This window comes from Pongo abelii, chromosome 12 (genome assembly GCF_028885655.2).
Source record: "Pongo abelii isolate AG06213 chromosome 12, NHGRI_mPonAbe1-v2.0_pri, whole genome shotgun sequence".
Lineage (NCBI taxonomy): Eukaryota > Metazoa > Chordata > Mammalia > Primates > Hominidae > Pongo > Pongo abelii.
Window position 1 is genome coordinate 85,767,281 of NC_071997.2, and position 18,573 is coordinate 85,785,853.

Below are 18,573 nucleotides of genomic sequence, written 5' to 3' on the forward strand. Positions count from 1 at the left end.
TATTTCCTCCAAAGAAATTCTTAATCCCATGCAAAATTCCTAGCTGTTGCATCCTGTTCAGTGGCTTCAAATACCATCAATATAGTGACTCCCCATTTCATTTTTAATATTTTTTTAGAGACAGGAACTGGCTCTGTCTCAAGTGATCCTCCTGCCTCAGCCTCTCAAGTAGCTGAGACTACAGGCGCATGCCAACCCACCCAGCCAATTTTTATTTGGTAGAGATGGGGTCTTGCTACATTGCCCCAGCTGGTCTCAAAATCCAGGGCTCAAGTGATTCTTCTGCCTTGGCCTCCCAAAAGTGCTGGGGTTACAGGTGTGAGCCACCATGCCTGGCCTAGTGATTCCACATTTTAATTTTTCTCCCCTTAACACTACACTCATATATCCAACTGCCTACTATGCAATGTCTCTGTTAGAATTATTAATAGGAATCTCAAAACTCAATCACCCTTCTCACACCAAAAATTGGAGTCATCTTTTGATCTTTTTCTTCTTGTTCACAACTAATCCATCACCAAGTCTTATCAGCTCTACCACTAAAACATACCCCAATTCTGACTTCTCCCCACGACTATCACCCCAGTCCAAGGTCCCACCATCTCTCACCTGGATGACTGTAAAAGTCTTCCTTATCTTGTTCCACTAGTCTTTTCTCCACTGACCAGAGAAATTTACAACACACCACACATCTCCTTTGCTTAAAACTCTCCAATGGCTTCCCATCACACTCAAAACAACATCCTAAATCCCTCACTATAGGCTTATAGCCCTAAATGGTCAGGCCCTTGCCAATCTCTAAAACCTCATCACCTACTGTTCTCCACACTCAATGGACTTACCTTACTGGCATCCTTTCTTTCTCAGCAAGTAATTCCGTATGTGCTTTGGGGACTAGTTTTATTGTTCTCTTCATCTCGAACGTTTGTTCTTTAGTCTTGGTCTAATTTTCTTTTATCATTCAAGGTTACGACCCTATAAAATTGTGCCCCAGTCCCTCCACCACCATATTCTGCCTCATTTTACTCATAGCTTCGGAAATTACCATTTCATTGCTGTCTTATCTACTAGAATTCAATAAACTCTGGAAGGCAGTAAAGCTTTGTCTTATACCCCAATGTACACCCGTTACTTAAAATAGTGAGTGGCACACGGGTCTTCAATAAATATTTGTTGACTGCATGGCTGAAGAGAGTCTTAATGTTCAATCAAGCATCCAGGGCATAAAAACAAAACAGTTGCTCCAACTCATCTATACTTTGCAACAGCAACCTCTCCTCCCGTCCCCCACAAATAACCAGCTACCTCCCACAAAAATTCCACCCCAAACCTCTTTAGAATATACTATTTTAAAAGCCTATGTTCTGGATCAGCTGTTGCAAAATTATAAAACAAAACCAGAGCCTCAAAAATATGTAGCTTTTATGCACATGGGCCAAGCAGCATTGCCCTCTTTGGAAATCTTCTCACCCTTGAGTCAGCCCTTGGTATGCATTTCTATCTAATTTCATCAAAGTAAAACTGTACGTGCTGGGGTACAGGTAAGCAAACAAATTGGTGCTATTTGCTCTATGTTAACACTCTCAAAGACAGACCTGGCTCTGTATCCTTCTTAGGAGGGTCCTATGGCCAGGCGCGGTGGCTCACACCTGTAATCCTAGCACTTTGGGAGGCTGAGGTGGGCGGATCACCTGCGGTCAGGAGTTCGAGACCAGCTTGGCCAACATGGTGAAACCCCGTCACCACTAAAAATACAAAAATTAGCCGGGTGTGGTGGTGGATGCCTGTAATCCCAGCTACTCAGGAGGCTGAGGCAGGAGAATCACTTGAACCTGGGAGGCAGAGGTTGCAGTAAGCCAAGATCGGGCCACTGCACTCCAGCCTGGGTGACAAGAGTGAGACTCTTGTCACAAAAAAAAAAAAAAAAAAAAAAAAAAGGAAGGTCCTGATTCACTCACAGGCTCTTTGGCTCTACCCAAAAGCAGTATTTGCTATAAAAATAAGAGATCTAAGACCAGTCTCAGTAAAACTTACCAAATTAGTGTTTAGTGCCAGAGAGAAAAGCAAGCTTTGAAATAAACATAAATAGCAACCAGATCAAAATGTGAAATAAAAAAATTCTTAAGCTTTGGATTTTGTCAAATGAAGCTTAAAATTCAAGTATCAGTTCTTACGGTTCTAGCCATTATAAATCTTATGTAAACATAGGAGCTAAAAACAGATTGGCGTGTGGAGAATGATTATTTGGGCTCAAGTTTTGTCTAAGAAACATAAATTTAATTATAACTCTTAGTAACTATTTAATCCAAGCTGTTTTTCTTCAAATATTTTGTACTGTGTTTAGCCAGAAAACAAAATACAGATGAACTCTTTCTCTTTGTAAGGTGACTGTATTATAAACAAGGCTAAAGTAGCAAGGCTAAACTTTTAGTGCAGATAATAAAATTTGAATAGTACAAGAATACTCTTTAGGTAATATCTATAGAATAAGATATCTACATGTTTTTGTATCAGGTGGAAATGCCATCTAAAGTAATATTAACAACATAAATGTATATATGTGCACACATAAATATATAATACACACTTATACGTATGGGGAAGGAAGAGGTGTGTGTGTGTGTGTAAGGGAATGAAGAGAATGAATGAGAATGGGTACAAATCCAAGCAACCTTTTCTTGGGTTAATTATTTCAACTAAAAAGATGTATCTCAACTTCTAAAGAAATTCCTGGTTTGTATTTAAATGCACTTTAAAAAGACCGTAACACTCAAATTTAGTTTACAGGCTACAATGGGATTCAGAAAAGGACACAGTGAATATAGACTTAGGTGCAAGTTCATGCTGGTGATTTTTCTTTTTTAAAATGTAAGCCACTAATATTTTAAGACAAAAATTTAAACCAAAAATTGCATATTAATATTATACACAAACTGAAACATAAGTGACTTTTAGCACAGTGTATACATGCTTACATAAACACATTTAAAACAATTTCCATTTAACATATGAAAGTTTTGAAATACATAAAAGCATTAATACTTTCTATAAAACTACAGTTAGAACATCAATTTGCTACAAGCATATAAAAACATCAAGTGCTTTCTTGGAGTTTCAGGTTTCCTCTCTAAAACACGATCTTGCTCACATATATAGTCCTTTTCCAATAATCAGTATGAACTTTTTTTTTTCTCAAGAGGTTTATTTTCCAGGTACATTATATAAGCTCAAGAAAACAGACCCAACAATTATGCAATATAATTATGTCATAACAACTTAATTGCACATAATGCTTTAAAGTAGGTTTGGATGAAGTTCTCAAACACTTTGGTATATGATCTTCAGGGACTTTAATTAGAAACAACAGAAATTATAAGTCCCTTCAATCCCCATTTTGCTTTAAAATGGACAAGTCTTTGGTTAAAGTTCTACATTTTGGGCATTTATTTTTAATTAAGATGGTCCCCAAACCAATAAATGGTACTGATCTATTACGAATTCACAAGACTTCATTTAACCTGCTTCTGATGCAGTGGGAGGTTACAGATACTCATTTACTATAATATGTCATTGGATAGTTTCAATCTTTCACTTACAAGCAGAGAAATCAATAGGTTTATTACTTCTCTGTCAGTTTTCTGTTATAACCTAAACTGTACAGTAATTTGCAGTAACTACAGATACTGTTCCACAGTATATATAATTATGACTGATAAGATGTAGAGCATTAAATTTAGAGTTAGCTTATTCTGATAAGTCAATATTAGACTGTTCAGTAACTCTGCATTAACTATAGAAAGGTTGTTAGTTAATGCTTATTTAAAAACCCCAAACCATTCCATTTACAAGAGAAATTGTTGCAAATGTATAAAACAGCAGATATACAAGGAGAACACCAAACATACTTTATTAGCACAAAAAAAGCAGCCATAACAAGGCACAGCAAGCAGAAACATACATTAGCAGTCAAAAGGTTAGTGTTGCATACAAATATAGCTTTTCTTTTTTGTAGCCTTGGCAATAGCCATAGGGATGTAAAATAACATTCTGTAGCAGCAGGTAAGGAAACTATGGAGCACTCACCAGTGGTACAGAGCACATTAACGAAAAGACACGAGAGTGGATTCGGCTACTTTAGTGCAAAATGTCTAGGACAGAACTGTAAATTCAGTTCAGTTACTAAGAAGCAAACACTAGAACTTGATATAACTTCCAAAAGAGCTCACTCAAGTAGTAGTACATATTATTCTAAGTGACAAAAAGGTGCTAAGTAAAGTTATTTACAGTTATAATGGTTGTACAGTACCTTTTAAATCTGCAATTTAGGTTTCAGATTTTCCATTAAGAATTAACTGCACTGAAATTCTATAAATTATACTTAAGCAATTCAGCTACGAGAGTTTACAAAAAAGAGATAAATTCTGCCATCCAAATTATTAATTATAGTTTAACAATAATCTCAACATCAGCAACCACTGTAACTATTATCTGACTTGTTTGGGTGTCTTCTAGTCTTCTGTACTTCATGGTTCACAAAATCATCCTGGGCATAGGAACAGATCCAACTTTTATGAAACAACAATTAGACTGCACATCAACTTAAAAAAAAATCACACGCAAGACTACATTGCAGCAGCTATTCCAAACGCCTGTTTTAAGTTAAAGCACTCATTTAAAAAATTAATACCTAGGCCTTTCAATAAAATTCTACTACTAGCTTTGTAAGTCTGAAATTTTAAGAATGCCTATTTAGAAAATCCGGTTTACTTAACAGTACCTTTTGCAGAAGAGAAAAGGCGTCTGATTATAAACTACATCAACACATAAGTGAACTGCACTATGCCCTTGTGGCCAGAAAATTGCATTTTTTTCTAAAAGGAAGGCAGTCTTTTATTCTTTTTGGACTTTCAAAGCTTGATTTATAGTAACTACAAACATCACTTTTGGAAGGTTATAGAAAAACTCTTAGAAAAAATAATTTCAAACATTAGTCACACTGTTGAAATACTCATCCAATATTAATAATTTGTTCTTCAGTAAGAAATAGAATTCTTCATAACAAATGACCCAGAGTTGCCTCACTCAAATACTACAGCCATTAAAAACCAAACTGTTAGCGAAATCGGCAAAATGTTTTTGTAGTCTTACTGAACACCTGTAGCTCTATCCTCTGTTGTTCCAATAGGCACCATGTTTATCTGAATAAGTAACAGCAGGTAGCATCTGACAGATACTAACACTAAGCTTACATACTGTATGAAAAAGCCTAACACTGCTACGTGTGCTTGCTATAGGTGTACTGTCTGATGCACATGAAAGCGGACCTAGTTAACACCCTTTGGGGACCGGAGAGTTTACTTTGCCTTGACTGGTTCTCGTTCTAACCAGCGAACTCTAACTTTTTGTTTATAATGATACTCTTTTAAAAAATCCTGTAACATTGAGGGTAGAGGGAGCCCATCAATTCCATCATACGTAGTGCACCTGCAGATTACCGCGCGACAGATATACTGCAGGCTAAAAGGGAAAGTCCTATTTAGTGATATAGTAAGCAATGGTTCAAAAAACATGCACGAACTGGGATCTTTATAATGTTCTAAAAGTCCTGTTACAGTGGAGGAGTGAAATACACACGGGTCATGGGCGTCGAAACTAAAGTTGTGATTCCACTGCTCAATTCGAGCATGCAGGGATCTGTTGTAGCGGCGGAAGCTCACAGAGAAGAGGTAGTCCTCTTGCGCAGAGTCCCTGAGCAAAAACGTGCCTTCAGGTTTCCCTTCAAGAAGGGCTTCTGCTTCATAACGGTCCATCACTCCCCAGTAACAGGGATTCCCTGTAATTTGAAGTAAATCAGGCACGAGGCAGTGTATATAATCAATCTGTGTGTGGACTTTCCAAGCTCCCTGTCTGCTAACATGGGTATGGCTGTCTCCAGATATCTGACGCTGCTTCTGCCTCCGTGACTGCAAACACAGGGTGGTTGTATCCTCTTCCGAGTCACAATTAGCTTGTGGAATTGCAGAACTGTCCCCACTTATTTCAGTCATTCCAGGAGCTAACTTTGGTCCCAGTTTATATAATGGATTAACCTGTGCAGTAGCTTCAAATGTATGTATTTGTGCATTGGGAGGGGGATCAACCCCTTCTTCAATACTAAGCCGCCTTCTCTCTCTAAGCCTATCTTCTTCATCTTCTGTAGAAACCAAAGATGGATCAAATGTATCAAAAAATGTTGAATGTGGGCTCACAGGAGCTGTATGCTGTTTAATCAAATGCCATTTTTGGGCTAAATCTGAGCCAGCAGGAAAAGGGCATTTCTCAAGCATTAATTCAGAGAGATGGATTTTTCTTTTATTGGAAAAGAGAGGCTTTGACTGCTTGCTGTAAGTTCTCATAGGAAAACACAAGCCCACAGTATCCTGCAACCTCTGTCTTAGAGAGCGACTTCCTACAGTTCTGCTGGAAACACTGTCCATGTCGTGTACAGAACTTACACCGTAGCGCCTCTCTCTCCTTTGAAGTCCACTTCGAGTTCTACCAAACTTTTTATCAGCATCCAATGAACTCTGGGTCTTTGTAGAACAGGAATGTTTTTTCTTCCCACCCCATGGAGCATGTCGAGAGTAGGAATCTCTTCGTGCAAGTCTTGTTCCTGGGGTAACACAAGAATCATTATCTTTTTCGATGCTTATTTCAACAATTTGAGGGATTTCTGTGGCACAATTCTGATTTCTCCTTGAAGAATTCTTTGAAGGGCTTAATCCCAGTTGTAAGGCAACATTTTCTCTTAAGGGACTGCTTTGTTGCTGAGGAGTTGAGTCTCCTATGCTGATGTTTTTCTCTTTGACAGACATACATCTGTTGGAGTTCATGTCCACATTTTCACTACGGCTTCCTCCCTCATGACCGAAGAGATTCTGACACCTGTATTTGAAGTTATTCCACATTTTTCCCACTTTATCCATTGATTATAAAATCTAAAGACAAAACAGCAAAAAGAGAAAAATAAATTAATCAAAGTAGCATGTGAAGGTAGCTAAGCAGTGCCCACACCCCTTCCCGTTCGGAATTTCAGTGATACTGGCCAAGAGTTCACCTACACTGCCCTGCTGAAGTGATGAGGCCATGTGTTCTGTCGGGCAGCAGGAAGGCCACCGGGCCTTTTAGGCACTGACCTTGTTCAAGCCAGTCATTACTTCCCAAGTCCTTTCAGGTAGAATATTCTGAACTCAGGTGAAAGGAAATAAACGCTCTTAAACTCTGGTTTCTTTTTCCTGTGCTTCAACCTGTCTCCTTAATTTGAATATTACAAAGGCAAAATAGGTTCCATATTGTTGAAACACATTTGTATTCAACTTTTCAAAAGTTGTAACTAGAACCACATTTGTGTAACACATTAAAATTAGTTCAAAAACCTTTCATTAGTAGCAATCTTCCCAATTTTACTTAACTGGTTCCTTGCAATTCTAAGGTTTACAGGTTCATCACTTGTAAAAAACCCATATCTTCCCTCCCACCCTATAATGTATCAAATTTATCCATGATTTTGAAGAAGCAGTTTGAGTAGAAAAGAAAGAAAAAGAATGTAATATTTAGGAAAGGTGTCTTTTTTCCTTTTTCTTTTTTTTTTGAGACGGAGTCTCGCTCTGTTGTTCATGCTGGAGTGCAATGGTGAGATCTTGGCTCACTGCAACCTCCACATCCCAGGTTCAAATGATTCTCCTGCCTCAGCCTCTGAGTAGCTGGGATTACAGGCGTGTACCACCACACCCGGCTAATTTTTGTATTTTTAGTAGAGACGGGGTTTCACCATGTTGGTCAGGTTGGTTTCGAACTCCTGACCTCAGGTGATCCACCGGCCTCGGCCTCCCAAAGTGCTGGGATTACAGGCGTGAGCCACCACGCCCGGCCAGGAAAGATGTCTTTAAACTTCCCAATTCTTTAATCCTGGAAGAGTTGGGAAATTACAATAAAGTAATAGAGAAAGGCTATGATACTGTAGTACTCACAAAAACAAAAACCAAAAACATACAATTTGGCATCTTTATTCTTGTTCCTTAAAAAAAAATCTAAAGCAGTGTATGATACTTTACAAATAAATTCTTTTAAGACTACAGTATCGACAGGCACACTGTCTAGTTCAGTAACTAAAAGTCAACATTAGAAGAAATGGAAAAACCTAACCTTAAAATTCAATTGGTTTTGTCACATTATGATAGCAGAAAACTAGCTGATCTTGCCATAACTTCAACTGATTATTTTTGTCATAAACGCTTATATTTTCAAGAAGTTAACTAGGAGTAAGAGAAGAACAGAGAATAAACTTTCTTAGAATGAATTATAGGTCTTCTCATTAGTTTCTCACAGAAAAGGCTCTTGGACTAATGGAAACACAACACAGAAAATTAATGTCCATGATATTATAAAATGTACTTTCAGATGATTTAATTCTTTATTAAAAGCACACTGTCAGGCACATAGGAAGTTTGCACAGTAGTTGGTATATATTAGAATAAAATATATTAGACAGAACTGTTAAATCTCAGTAAAGTCTATTTTAGAACACGGCCTCCTCTGTCTTGCAAAAATCTTTCTTGTAAGCATTTTTTATGAGGTTTATGCCATTTGAACTTCACATGCCTTGTTATCATTTATTCTTCTTCTTAAATTAAGATTTCAGTTCCTTGCCCATAGTCCTGTTAATACAGCCGAATTCCTGCCGTATTCTTGGTGACTCCATTATCTTTGTAGATGTTCTCTTCCAATATCCTACCCCCTTTCTAGCCTAGTTTCTTCTCATTTATTTTAAAGTTAGTTTTTATTTTTACCTAATTCATATATTTGTAGTTTCAAGGTCAAATACCACTACAAGACTCTTAACAAAAAACAGCACCACCCACCATGTGGCTACTAAAAATTTAAAAGTAACATATGTGATTCAGGTTATATTTGTATTGAACATTACTGATGTAGAGCAAGGGCCAGCAAACCAAAGCCTGAAGGCCAAATCTGGCCCGTGGCCTGTTTTTGAAGGGATCCCAGCTCAGAAAAATTTTTATATTTAAACATACACACACAAAGAACATTTGACAGAGACCACATGTAGTCTGCAAAGCCTAAAATATTTTCTATTTAGCCCCTTTCAGAAATAGTTTACTGACCCTAATCCACCTATTTAAGATAAACCACATCACTCTAGACACTAGAAGAGCCATATTCAACAAGTCCAAGAATTTAACTCTCTTCTCTGTGTTTATAAATTTTGTAGCTATCTAAAGATACTTCTCTGACAAGCAAATTATACCCAAAAAATAACTTTTAAAAAGTGACCTAACCTAAAACCACTCATCTCCTTATATAGTTCTTTATAAGTTGTATGAATTAGTATGATATGCAGAAAACATTTGTACTTGCCAGGGCACAAAATGCAGTTTCTAACACTGAATCCCCTGGTTCAGTTTCACAGAGCGTGAAATTTAGTTATTTCTCTATTCTTATTCTGGAGCATGTTATCAGACTGCATCTTACTCCATGGAGAAAGATAGTTGATTTTTCTTGACATGTGAAATGTGATGTGGGCAGCTTTAATATTAGGAAGGAAAAAATACTGACAGTAATTCATAGACTAGTCGACATAACAATCAGGAAGGCATTTCAACTATCTTGGTATTAACAATGTCAGATTCGAAGTTCTTTTATTTTGTTAAATTTTTAGAAATGTGTTTAAGATAGAGCTGAAACCCTTTGAGATCTAAATTACAACTCTACTACTTTATGGTGTTATATGAAATCATACAGGGCTAAAAAAAGTGTTAAATTTCAATTGCATTGATTCTAGAATAAAAGTTTATCATCCATTACAATCTCTTACATTTCTACACATGCTTAGCTATTCTTAAAACTATCCAAAGCAAATTTCTAAAACGTTATTCTTTCCCCGAAGGAATAATAATTTAAAACTGATTTTATAATGCTTTTGGAAGTTAAATAGCTTTTGTTGAAAAATTATATTTAACTGGATAAGCTACAAATTAGAATTATGGAAAATTAGGTCAAATTCCATCACTACATAAGTTTACATATATAAAAATGAAATAGTACAGTCAATGGCCCTTCTTAATGCCAAGTAGTATCTATTACAAAATTTACACAAAACAAAATAATTGAAATAGTTCCCAGGAGTTTATTTCAATGGGACTTAACCCATGCTTTATGAGAAATAAACTAAGTTTAACATGTTTTAAGAATACGTTGAGAGAGAACTATTATACTTACACAATTATAAGTTATATTGTTAAACTATACAGTTATAACATAACAGTTATATTCTTAATGCTGAATGCCATAAAGAGGAAGAATGTGACAACTCAAATCCTTCCTCTTCTTCAGTCTATCTAGACTTCTTAGCCGTAACACCTTTCCTTTCCAACAGAAAGTCCTTCAGTTACAGTAACAAAAACTGGGACAGGTAGACTGATTAGAAGTATTTCTGTATCAAATTCAGGCACAAGAGGCAGTTTAGGAGACAAGCTTTGATTGATATTTTGGTGGCATTTCAATAATTTTTAGAAAAAGATAATACAACGTTTGACAGTAAAACTGACCCAGAATTTCAGGAATGTGTGGCTGTCATAACTACAGCTTCTTAAAAGAATCTAAGAATCCCCTGGCCTTTTAAAAATGATGTATTTTTAATTGTTATTTACACATCATATTGTGACAGGATCTATTATTATCTAATTGGATGGCCATTTATCCTTTATACTGTTATTTAATATTAGGTTGAACCATATAAAATTGCTATTTTGTGGGTAAAAAATAAACATATAATTCAACCTTAGAGTTACACTATCACAGTGTACATAATATATTAATACAGTAGACCATGTACACTCAAAAAAAGGTGCAGTCTTCTAATCTAGTATACCCAGACACCTCCGGTTCCCAGCAGTGAGTTACACTTTTAGTTATGTTAGGTTCCAAACCTGTTCATGCCATTTATATTAGTGTAACTATGTGATTTAATTAAATGTCAACTAACCTAATGAAGTATGGAAGAGTGGGGAGTTTTATAAAGTTGAATGACTCTGAAATACTCAATAAAAGTGAAATACTTCTGCTGCTGAATTAGGTACAGGCCAAGAAAATAGTTCAAAGAAATGGAAAAAATATTGCAAAGATCTATAAGGATTTTAAACTAAGAATTCATCTGAAGAGCCTAAATTCTTGTTCTACTTAAAAAAACCCAAACTAGAATCTTACAGGATACATTATGGGCATGACTTCCCCAATACAGACAATATGGATCTATAACTAGTAGACCTACTCTGAAAGAAAAGGCCTTGGCTCTTTCAGAGGTGTTTGAACCAGAGCAACCCCATCTTGAATAGGGGCTGGGTAAAATAAGGCTGAGACCTACTGGGCTGCATTCCTAGGGGGTTAGGCATTCTAAGTCACAGGATGAGACAGGAGGTTGGCACAAGATACAGGTCACAAAGACCCTTGATAAAACACAGATTGTGGTAAAGAAGCCAGCTAAAACCCACCAAAACCAGATGACAACCGAAGTGACCTCTGGTTGTCCTCACTGCTCATTATACATTAATTATAATGCATTAGCATGTTAAAAGACACTCCCACCAGCACCATGACAGTTTATAAATGCCACAGCAATGTCAGGAAGTTACCTTACATGGTCTGAAAAGGGGAGGAACCTTCAGTTCCAGGAATTGCCCACCCCTTTCCCGGAAAACTCATGAATAACCCACCCCCTGTTTAGCATATAATCAAGAAATACCATAAGTATACTCAGTCAAGCAGCCCATGCTGCTGCTCTGCCTATGGAGTAACCATTATTTTATTCCTTTGCTTTCTTAATAAACTTGCTTTCTCTTTTATGTATTGACTCACCCTGAATTCTTTCTTGCGCAAGGTCCAAGAACCCTCTCTTGGGGTCTGGATCGAACCCCTTTCTGATAACAGCTCCTTAATCAAAAGACTGGCAAATGAACATAGTTATATTCTTACAATTAGAATAAACTACTTAAGGTATGTATCCCTTCTATGATTTATTGCTTTATTAGACTTTACAGACAACTGGTTCTGACTGAATCAGATAAGAAGTCTTCCTCAACAATCATAATTAAAATTTATAGTAGTACCAGGATTGAGTAGCAAGTAACCAAGTCCTAAAGATAACAGGGAAACGTTACCTAGTTTCGCGGTTGGGGAGCAAGGAAGACTTTTCTGAGGAGGTGATGTTTCAAAATTTTATCCTGAAGGATAAGAAGAAATGAATCAGGACAATGTTCTATAGGCAGAGGGAACAGCATTTGCAAAGGTCCTGAAGCAGAAATGAGTATGACATGAACAATGGCTGAAGTTAACACAACCCAGTGAGTGAGGGGAAGTGTGTCAAGATGAAGTTGGAGAGGTAAGCCTCATAATCCGTGATAAGAGAGCAAGGGTGGATGCTGATATGGCACTGAAGACTACTGCAGGAGTCCAAGTAAGCACCCGACTAGGATGGTGATAGTAGAGATGGCTATGAGATGTTCAGATGTCAAATCTATAGGATTGAAGATCAACTGAAAATGGGAAATGAGGAGAGAGTGGTGTTGAAAATGACACTAGGAGTCTAGCTTAGGCAAATGCATGAATAGAGATGCTGTTTCAGAGAGAGAAAACATGAAATAAAACAGTTTTGTCAGGTAGGGGTTTGAAGACAGTCAACAAATTGAATTTTTAAAATGTTGCTGTTGTGGCTGTCATGGAGATATATAAGTAAATGATAATTAGTCCATTAGTATACATTCATACAATGGAGCACTATATAGCAGAAATGATCAACTATAGCTACTTGCATCAATATAAAATGTAACACTCAAAACATAATGCTTAGAGAAAGAAATTATAAGAGATGAATATATCCATTATGAAACAATTTACCTTTTAAACAAGCAAACCCCCAAATATATTGTTTAGGTAAACATACATGTATAATAAAGATACAAAAGCAGCAAGGGGATGTCAGCAAAGTTAGGATAATGGTTGCCTATTACGGGGGAGGGTAGAGAATTAGAAGAGGCACTCAGAGACTTCGAAAACAGCAGTCCCCAACGTTTTTGGCACCAGGGACTGGTTTCATGGAAGGTTTTAGGATGAAACTGTTCCACCTTATATCATCAGGCATTAGTTAAGATTCTCATAAGGAACATGCAACCTAGATCCCCTGTGCGCAGTTCACAGCGGGGCTGAATCCTATGAGCATCTAATGCTGCCGCTGACTGGACAGGAGGTAGAGCTCAGATGGTAATGCTCGCTTGCCGAAAAAAAAAAAAGAACAAAACACTGAACTAAATAGGTGTCTCTAATGTGGTACAGGGCTCAGCAAACCTTTTCTCTAAAAGGCCAGGCAGTAAATGTTTTAGGTTTCGTGGGCCGTACAGTCTCTATGGCAACTACTGAACTCTGCCACTGTAGCCTGAATGCAGCCATAGGCAACATGCAAGTAAATAAGCATAGCTGCATGCCAATATAACCTTATTTATGGTCAGTGACACTTAAATTTCATGTAATTTTCCCTTGTCACAAAATATTATTCTTCTGATTTTCATTAACCATTTAAAAATGTAAAATCCATTCTTAGTTCATGGTGGGCTATACAAAAACAAGTGGTGGGCCAGATTTTGCCTATACGCCATAGTTTGCCAACCCCTGATGTACTACATAAAACATTTAAGATTATGTTTACCAAATCTAACAGTCATTCTATGGAACAGTTTGAAGATCAATACTCTAAGAAGATTTTCTTAAGTGCATAAAGTAAATGGATGATCACTAGAGCATAAAGTGATAAAATAGAAAACTTTCTTAGAAAAATAATATACACACAGAATAATTAAAATACTCCAGAAATATTTTTAAAAATCTAACCCTCACTTGAAGTCCCACCACCTAGAGATAATCACTGTTAATATTCTGGCGAGTATCTTTCCACATGTTCTCTTTTATGCAAAACCTGTACATAATCTTCTCTTAAAAAAAAACCACTTGCATGTCTGTGTCTACATTCCTTTTTATTTCTTATAAAGTGTATTTTTTTTAAGTAAACTATGTCAGAGATGGAATCAGACTAGCAAAAGAGAAAAACCTCTGGCAATTACATTTTTTAACAGTAAATCTAAGATTCTTTGAAGTGAGTAATCAGAGAAATAAAACTCTGGAAAAAAGCTGAATCTTGAAAAAACAGTAATAATCTTGACAGTAATGGCTGTGATGACAATTTACATTATTGGGGGCTAACAATGTACCAGGCTCTGACATAAGCATTTTACTTCTCCCAACAACCCTACGAGTAATAATTATCTCAATTTTATAGATGTAGAAACCGATATATCTGAGAGATTAATAACAACTTGGACTTCAATTTCTTCTATTATTATTTAGTCTATTCAGCTTCTCTACCTCCTTGAGTCAATTTTAGAACAGTATATTAATTACTCTAAGTCCAAGTACAATAGTGTCATTAATAAGTTCTTTAAAACTTCAGAGAATACATCATATCCATATTTTGAATTACTGGAGAGCATAAAAAGATGGAATATATCTCAAATTGTTATACAAACTCAGTATCACTCCAACATGAAAATTTGACAGAGGTAGCACATGCATACTCAAAAGAAAATTTCTAGCCTATTCTATTTTAATTGTAATGAAACAATACTCTGACCAAAAGAATCTCAAGTATATTCATGGGCCTACCAACAATGTTTCGGTATCTGTACTTTATATGCCTATCAACTATTAAACCCATGACCCTTGTGTAGGCCTGTATACCGCTCAGAAATGTTCTGGTATTATTGTAACAAATGGTTCTATATTAGTAAGTTCTACTGCTTCTCTGAATACTACTTTTAATTACACGGTCAGTTAAGAATGTATTTTGTAATCAGATGCCTAATTTCGAGGGATGGAGTTTAATAAGTTCTTGTATTTTTCTCTGTACATTAATATAGTGGTCCATTTTTAAAAAGAAGAAAAAAGAAGACACAGAACCAAATTAAGAGTCATGTGTTATATAGTCCCTGCAATCCTACTCTCCAAAAAAGATAATTTTAGGGCTATTTCTTTTTCTAATTAAAAAAAAAGTAAGTATTTAATTTTACATTTCCAATTCCTAAGTTTTATCCACACAATTCTAACTTCTAGTATCATGTAGGGGGGCACGCCAAGCCTAGTTAAGCCCAAATCTCACATACAGATACTGCCTATGCTTTGCTTAGGGCACCAGAATGAAAAGCGGATAGGCAATAAAATAATCAAACATTTGGGAGGCAGGAGCAGAAAGGATGAATTCCAGCATTACCATTTAAGAATGCTATAACCTTGAATGTCTTTCTTCATATTTCTGAACCTAAATTAGCCCCTTGGTACAATGACGATAATATCTACCTTATGGGTTGGATGTGATCATAGAAATAATATACCTAAAATGGCTCATAGGAGACATTCAAAAGACAGAGAAGTTTTTAAAATGTTACCAGTATTATCTAGCATCTTTAGCTTTTCTCTCTTTTAAAAAATACTTCTCTCTTTCAGTTCTTCTGGGTCATGCCACAAATGTCATTTTCCTATGTACAGTATCTGCCAGAGTGAAAGTTCTATCCATGACTCCAACTTCCATATTATATCCTAAGAAACACTATGGACATTTCAATGTTCCTGAGCCATTGACTCTACAGCTCATCTACAAAAACTAAGGATAGCTAATCTGTACAGTACTGGGTAAGGTCCAGGAACGCAATCCTTATTCATTTGGAGGGGCTTCTGATTACTTTTTAGTCTATAAAACACTACCACAATTTAAATTTTGCTCTATAGATACCGTACACTAGAGAAGCCTAAAATCCTAAGAAGTTATGCTTCATTTTCTTATGGGGAAAATATCTTATGTAATATACTAACAAATACACCATTCATTGAAATGTTTCTTATTTGGCCAGCATTATTGGCAGACTGTGGTATAACACAAATAACATAAGCCTTAGATTTAGCAGGACCTAAAATCAAATTCAAGCTCCCACTAGCTGTGTAAGAGACCTAAGTCTCGGCCTTTCCAGGATAACATGACATAAGGTAAAAACAACTAAGTATATAATAGGGCCTCAAAAATGATAGCTTCTGATATACAACCAATCCAAAGCATGTTAGTTCATGTTAGTGACAGTAACAAAAAGTAAGGCTGTTTTATGTCTAGGGAGAGATTATTGCTGAGTCAGTTCTGCATTGATATCCCATCTCCAGGGAGACTACTTCTGTTAGGCAAACCAACTTAGTAAAGTAAATAACATTTTACTCAGCATTATAACCACATGTGACTAGTACTGTCAGCACTGCCTCTACTGATCATGCTTACTAGAGCACAGGGCATCAATGCTTCCCACCAATCTCCCTTAATATAAAAGATGGTTAAATATAAACAAAAGAAACCAACAAAGTAAAACAACTCTCAGTTGAGGAATTTGGCAGACAGCTTAATCCAGGAAAGAGTCTCTGATTGGGGGAACTACTTAACAGTGAGCTCATTATGATCCTGCTAATAATTTACAAATAATATTCAGTTACAAATGGTAAGTGAGCAAATGGAATCTGCACCATTTCCTTCTCTAGGGAGGATAATCATTTTATAACCCCAGCAGTTTACATCAAGTATCATAAGAAATACAAAGACTCTAAGGACTAAAATAAAATAAAATAATGTTTTGATAATAACAACTTTTTTACTTTTTATCTAAAACTGCTTAGAATACATTTACTAATCTTTAACACACTTAAAAGATACTACTGTCTCCTATGCCAAATTTTAGCTCTAAAAAAAACTAATGGAAAATAATTTGACAACTTGTAATGAATCCAAGAAAGAAAGAAAGAAAGAAACTGATCAGGACAATGTGTGCCCCTTTTTGGATCTACCTTCCCTGACACATAAGAAAAAGGAATATTTGTCTGGACACAGTGGCTCATGCTTATAATCCCAACACTTTTGGAGGCTGAGGCAGGAGGATCGCTTGAGCCCAGGAGTTTGAGACCAGCCTGAGCAACAGAGAGACCCTGTCTCTACAAAAAGATTTCCTAAAATTAGCCAGGCCAAGTGGCATGCATCTGTGGTCCCAGCGACTCACGAAGCTGAGGTGGGAGGATCGCTGGAACCTGGGAGGCTGAGGCTGCAGTGAGCCAAGATCGTACCACTGCACTCCAGCCTGGGTGACAGAGTGAGGCTGTGTCAAAAAAAAAAAAAGAAAAAGAAAAGAGAAAAAACAATGGAAACATCTCAAAATTAGTCTTTAGCAGGATATTTGAGAAGGATATTGGGAGAAGTAAAGGCAAATAAGGATAACTTTTAATCACTAAGAAAACAAATGTAGAGAAGCATGTTGAACAAAATCATCAACTAGAAGCTCCAACTAATACAGTTTAGTTTTGGTTTTACCAATTAGCATGTAACATACAAATTTAGTTTTTAGAAATAGGACAATGAAGAAATCTTTAGTTTATTAACAACTAAAATTAAACCTAACCTATCAAAAGCTGAGAATCTGAAAAGATTTTTTAAATATTCATTTTAACATTTGCTGAGTACCACATGTGGACAATATGACGATAAAGTTCAAGCTCTCAGATGTAAATATTTAAAGCTCTTTCTCTATGCCTATTTGCTCTAAATTGACCTTCAATTTAAGCAAACTTTATTTGCTAGACACCAAGTGCACAGCAGCTTAGAAACTGCAAATTAGAAGGGTTGGGGATGTGGTTATAGAGGAGTACTACGTGTAAGTACAATGACCACAGAAAGAGAAGAACAAAGAAACCTTAAAAAGTGTAACAGCCCAGGGCCACAGACTACATGGACACATTATGCAAGACATAAAAAAGGGAACACATGGAGATATAAAACAGATGTAAAAGAGACCAGCTGGGCATAGTGGCTCATGCCTGTAATCTCAGCACTTTGGGAGGCCAAGGCAGGTAGACTGCTTGAGCCCAGGAGTTTGAGACCAGCCTGGGCAACAAGGCAAAACTCTGCCTCTATATACAAAAGTTAGCCAGGTATGGTGGTGTGTGCCTGGGGTCCCAGTTACTCTGGAGGCTGAGGTGGGAGGATCACTTGAGCCCAGGAGGTCAAGACTGCACTGAGCTGTGACTGCACCATCACACTCCAGCCTGGCCAACAGAGCAAAATCCTGTCTCAAAAAAAAGTAAGAGACCACTATGAACAACTGTAAGCAAATAAATTTAAAAACTAAGAAGAAATGACTAGATTTTTAGAAAAACATAAATTACCAAAACTGACTCAAGAAGAAATTAAAAATCAATAGCCGTTAAACACTATGAATCAGTAATTAAAATCTTTGCTCAAGGAAAACACCAGCCCATGCAAAGTGTTCTTCTAGGCAGAAGAAACAAATCTGTCTAGCAACCTTGATGTGTAATCACTGATGGCCAGAACAAGAGATCAAAAGGGATGCAACAGCTAGCTCAATAAGGCAAAAAAAAAAAAAAAAAAAAAAAAGA

The 18,573-nt window shown here is 36.5% G+C and overlaps 1 protein-coding gene across 22 annotated transcripts in view; it reads right to left on the minus strand.

Annotated features, from left to right (window-relative positions):
* Nucleotides 1–2,716: 2,716 nt before the first annotated feature.
* Nucleotides 2,717–18,573, minus strand: part of SOCS5 (suppressor of cytokine signaling 5) — a 66,251-nt gene continuing 50,394 nt past the window's right edge. For 10 of the 22 annotated variants that reach the window (XM_002812057.6, XM_024242622.3, XM_063713701.1 and 7 more), the window contains one exon: nucleotides 2,717–6,977. In XM_002812057.6, the coding sequence (XP_002812103.1) occupies nucleotides 5,355–6,965 (1,611 nt within the window). In that variant the 5' untranslated portion in view covers nucleotides 6,966–6,977 and the 3' untranslated portion in view covers nucleotides 2,717–5,354. Of the gene's footprint in view, nucleotides 6,978–11,910; nucleotides 11,999–12,212; nucleotides 12,276–18,573 lie in introns of all 22 variants that reach the window. The other 12 variants (XM_024242623.3, XM_063713700.1, XM_063713694.1 and 9 more) reach the window with 2 other exon arrangements.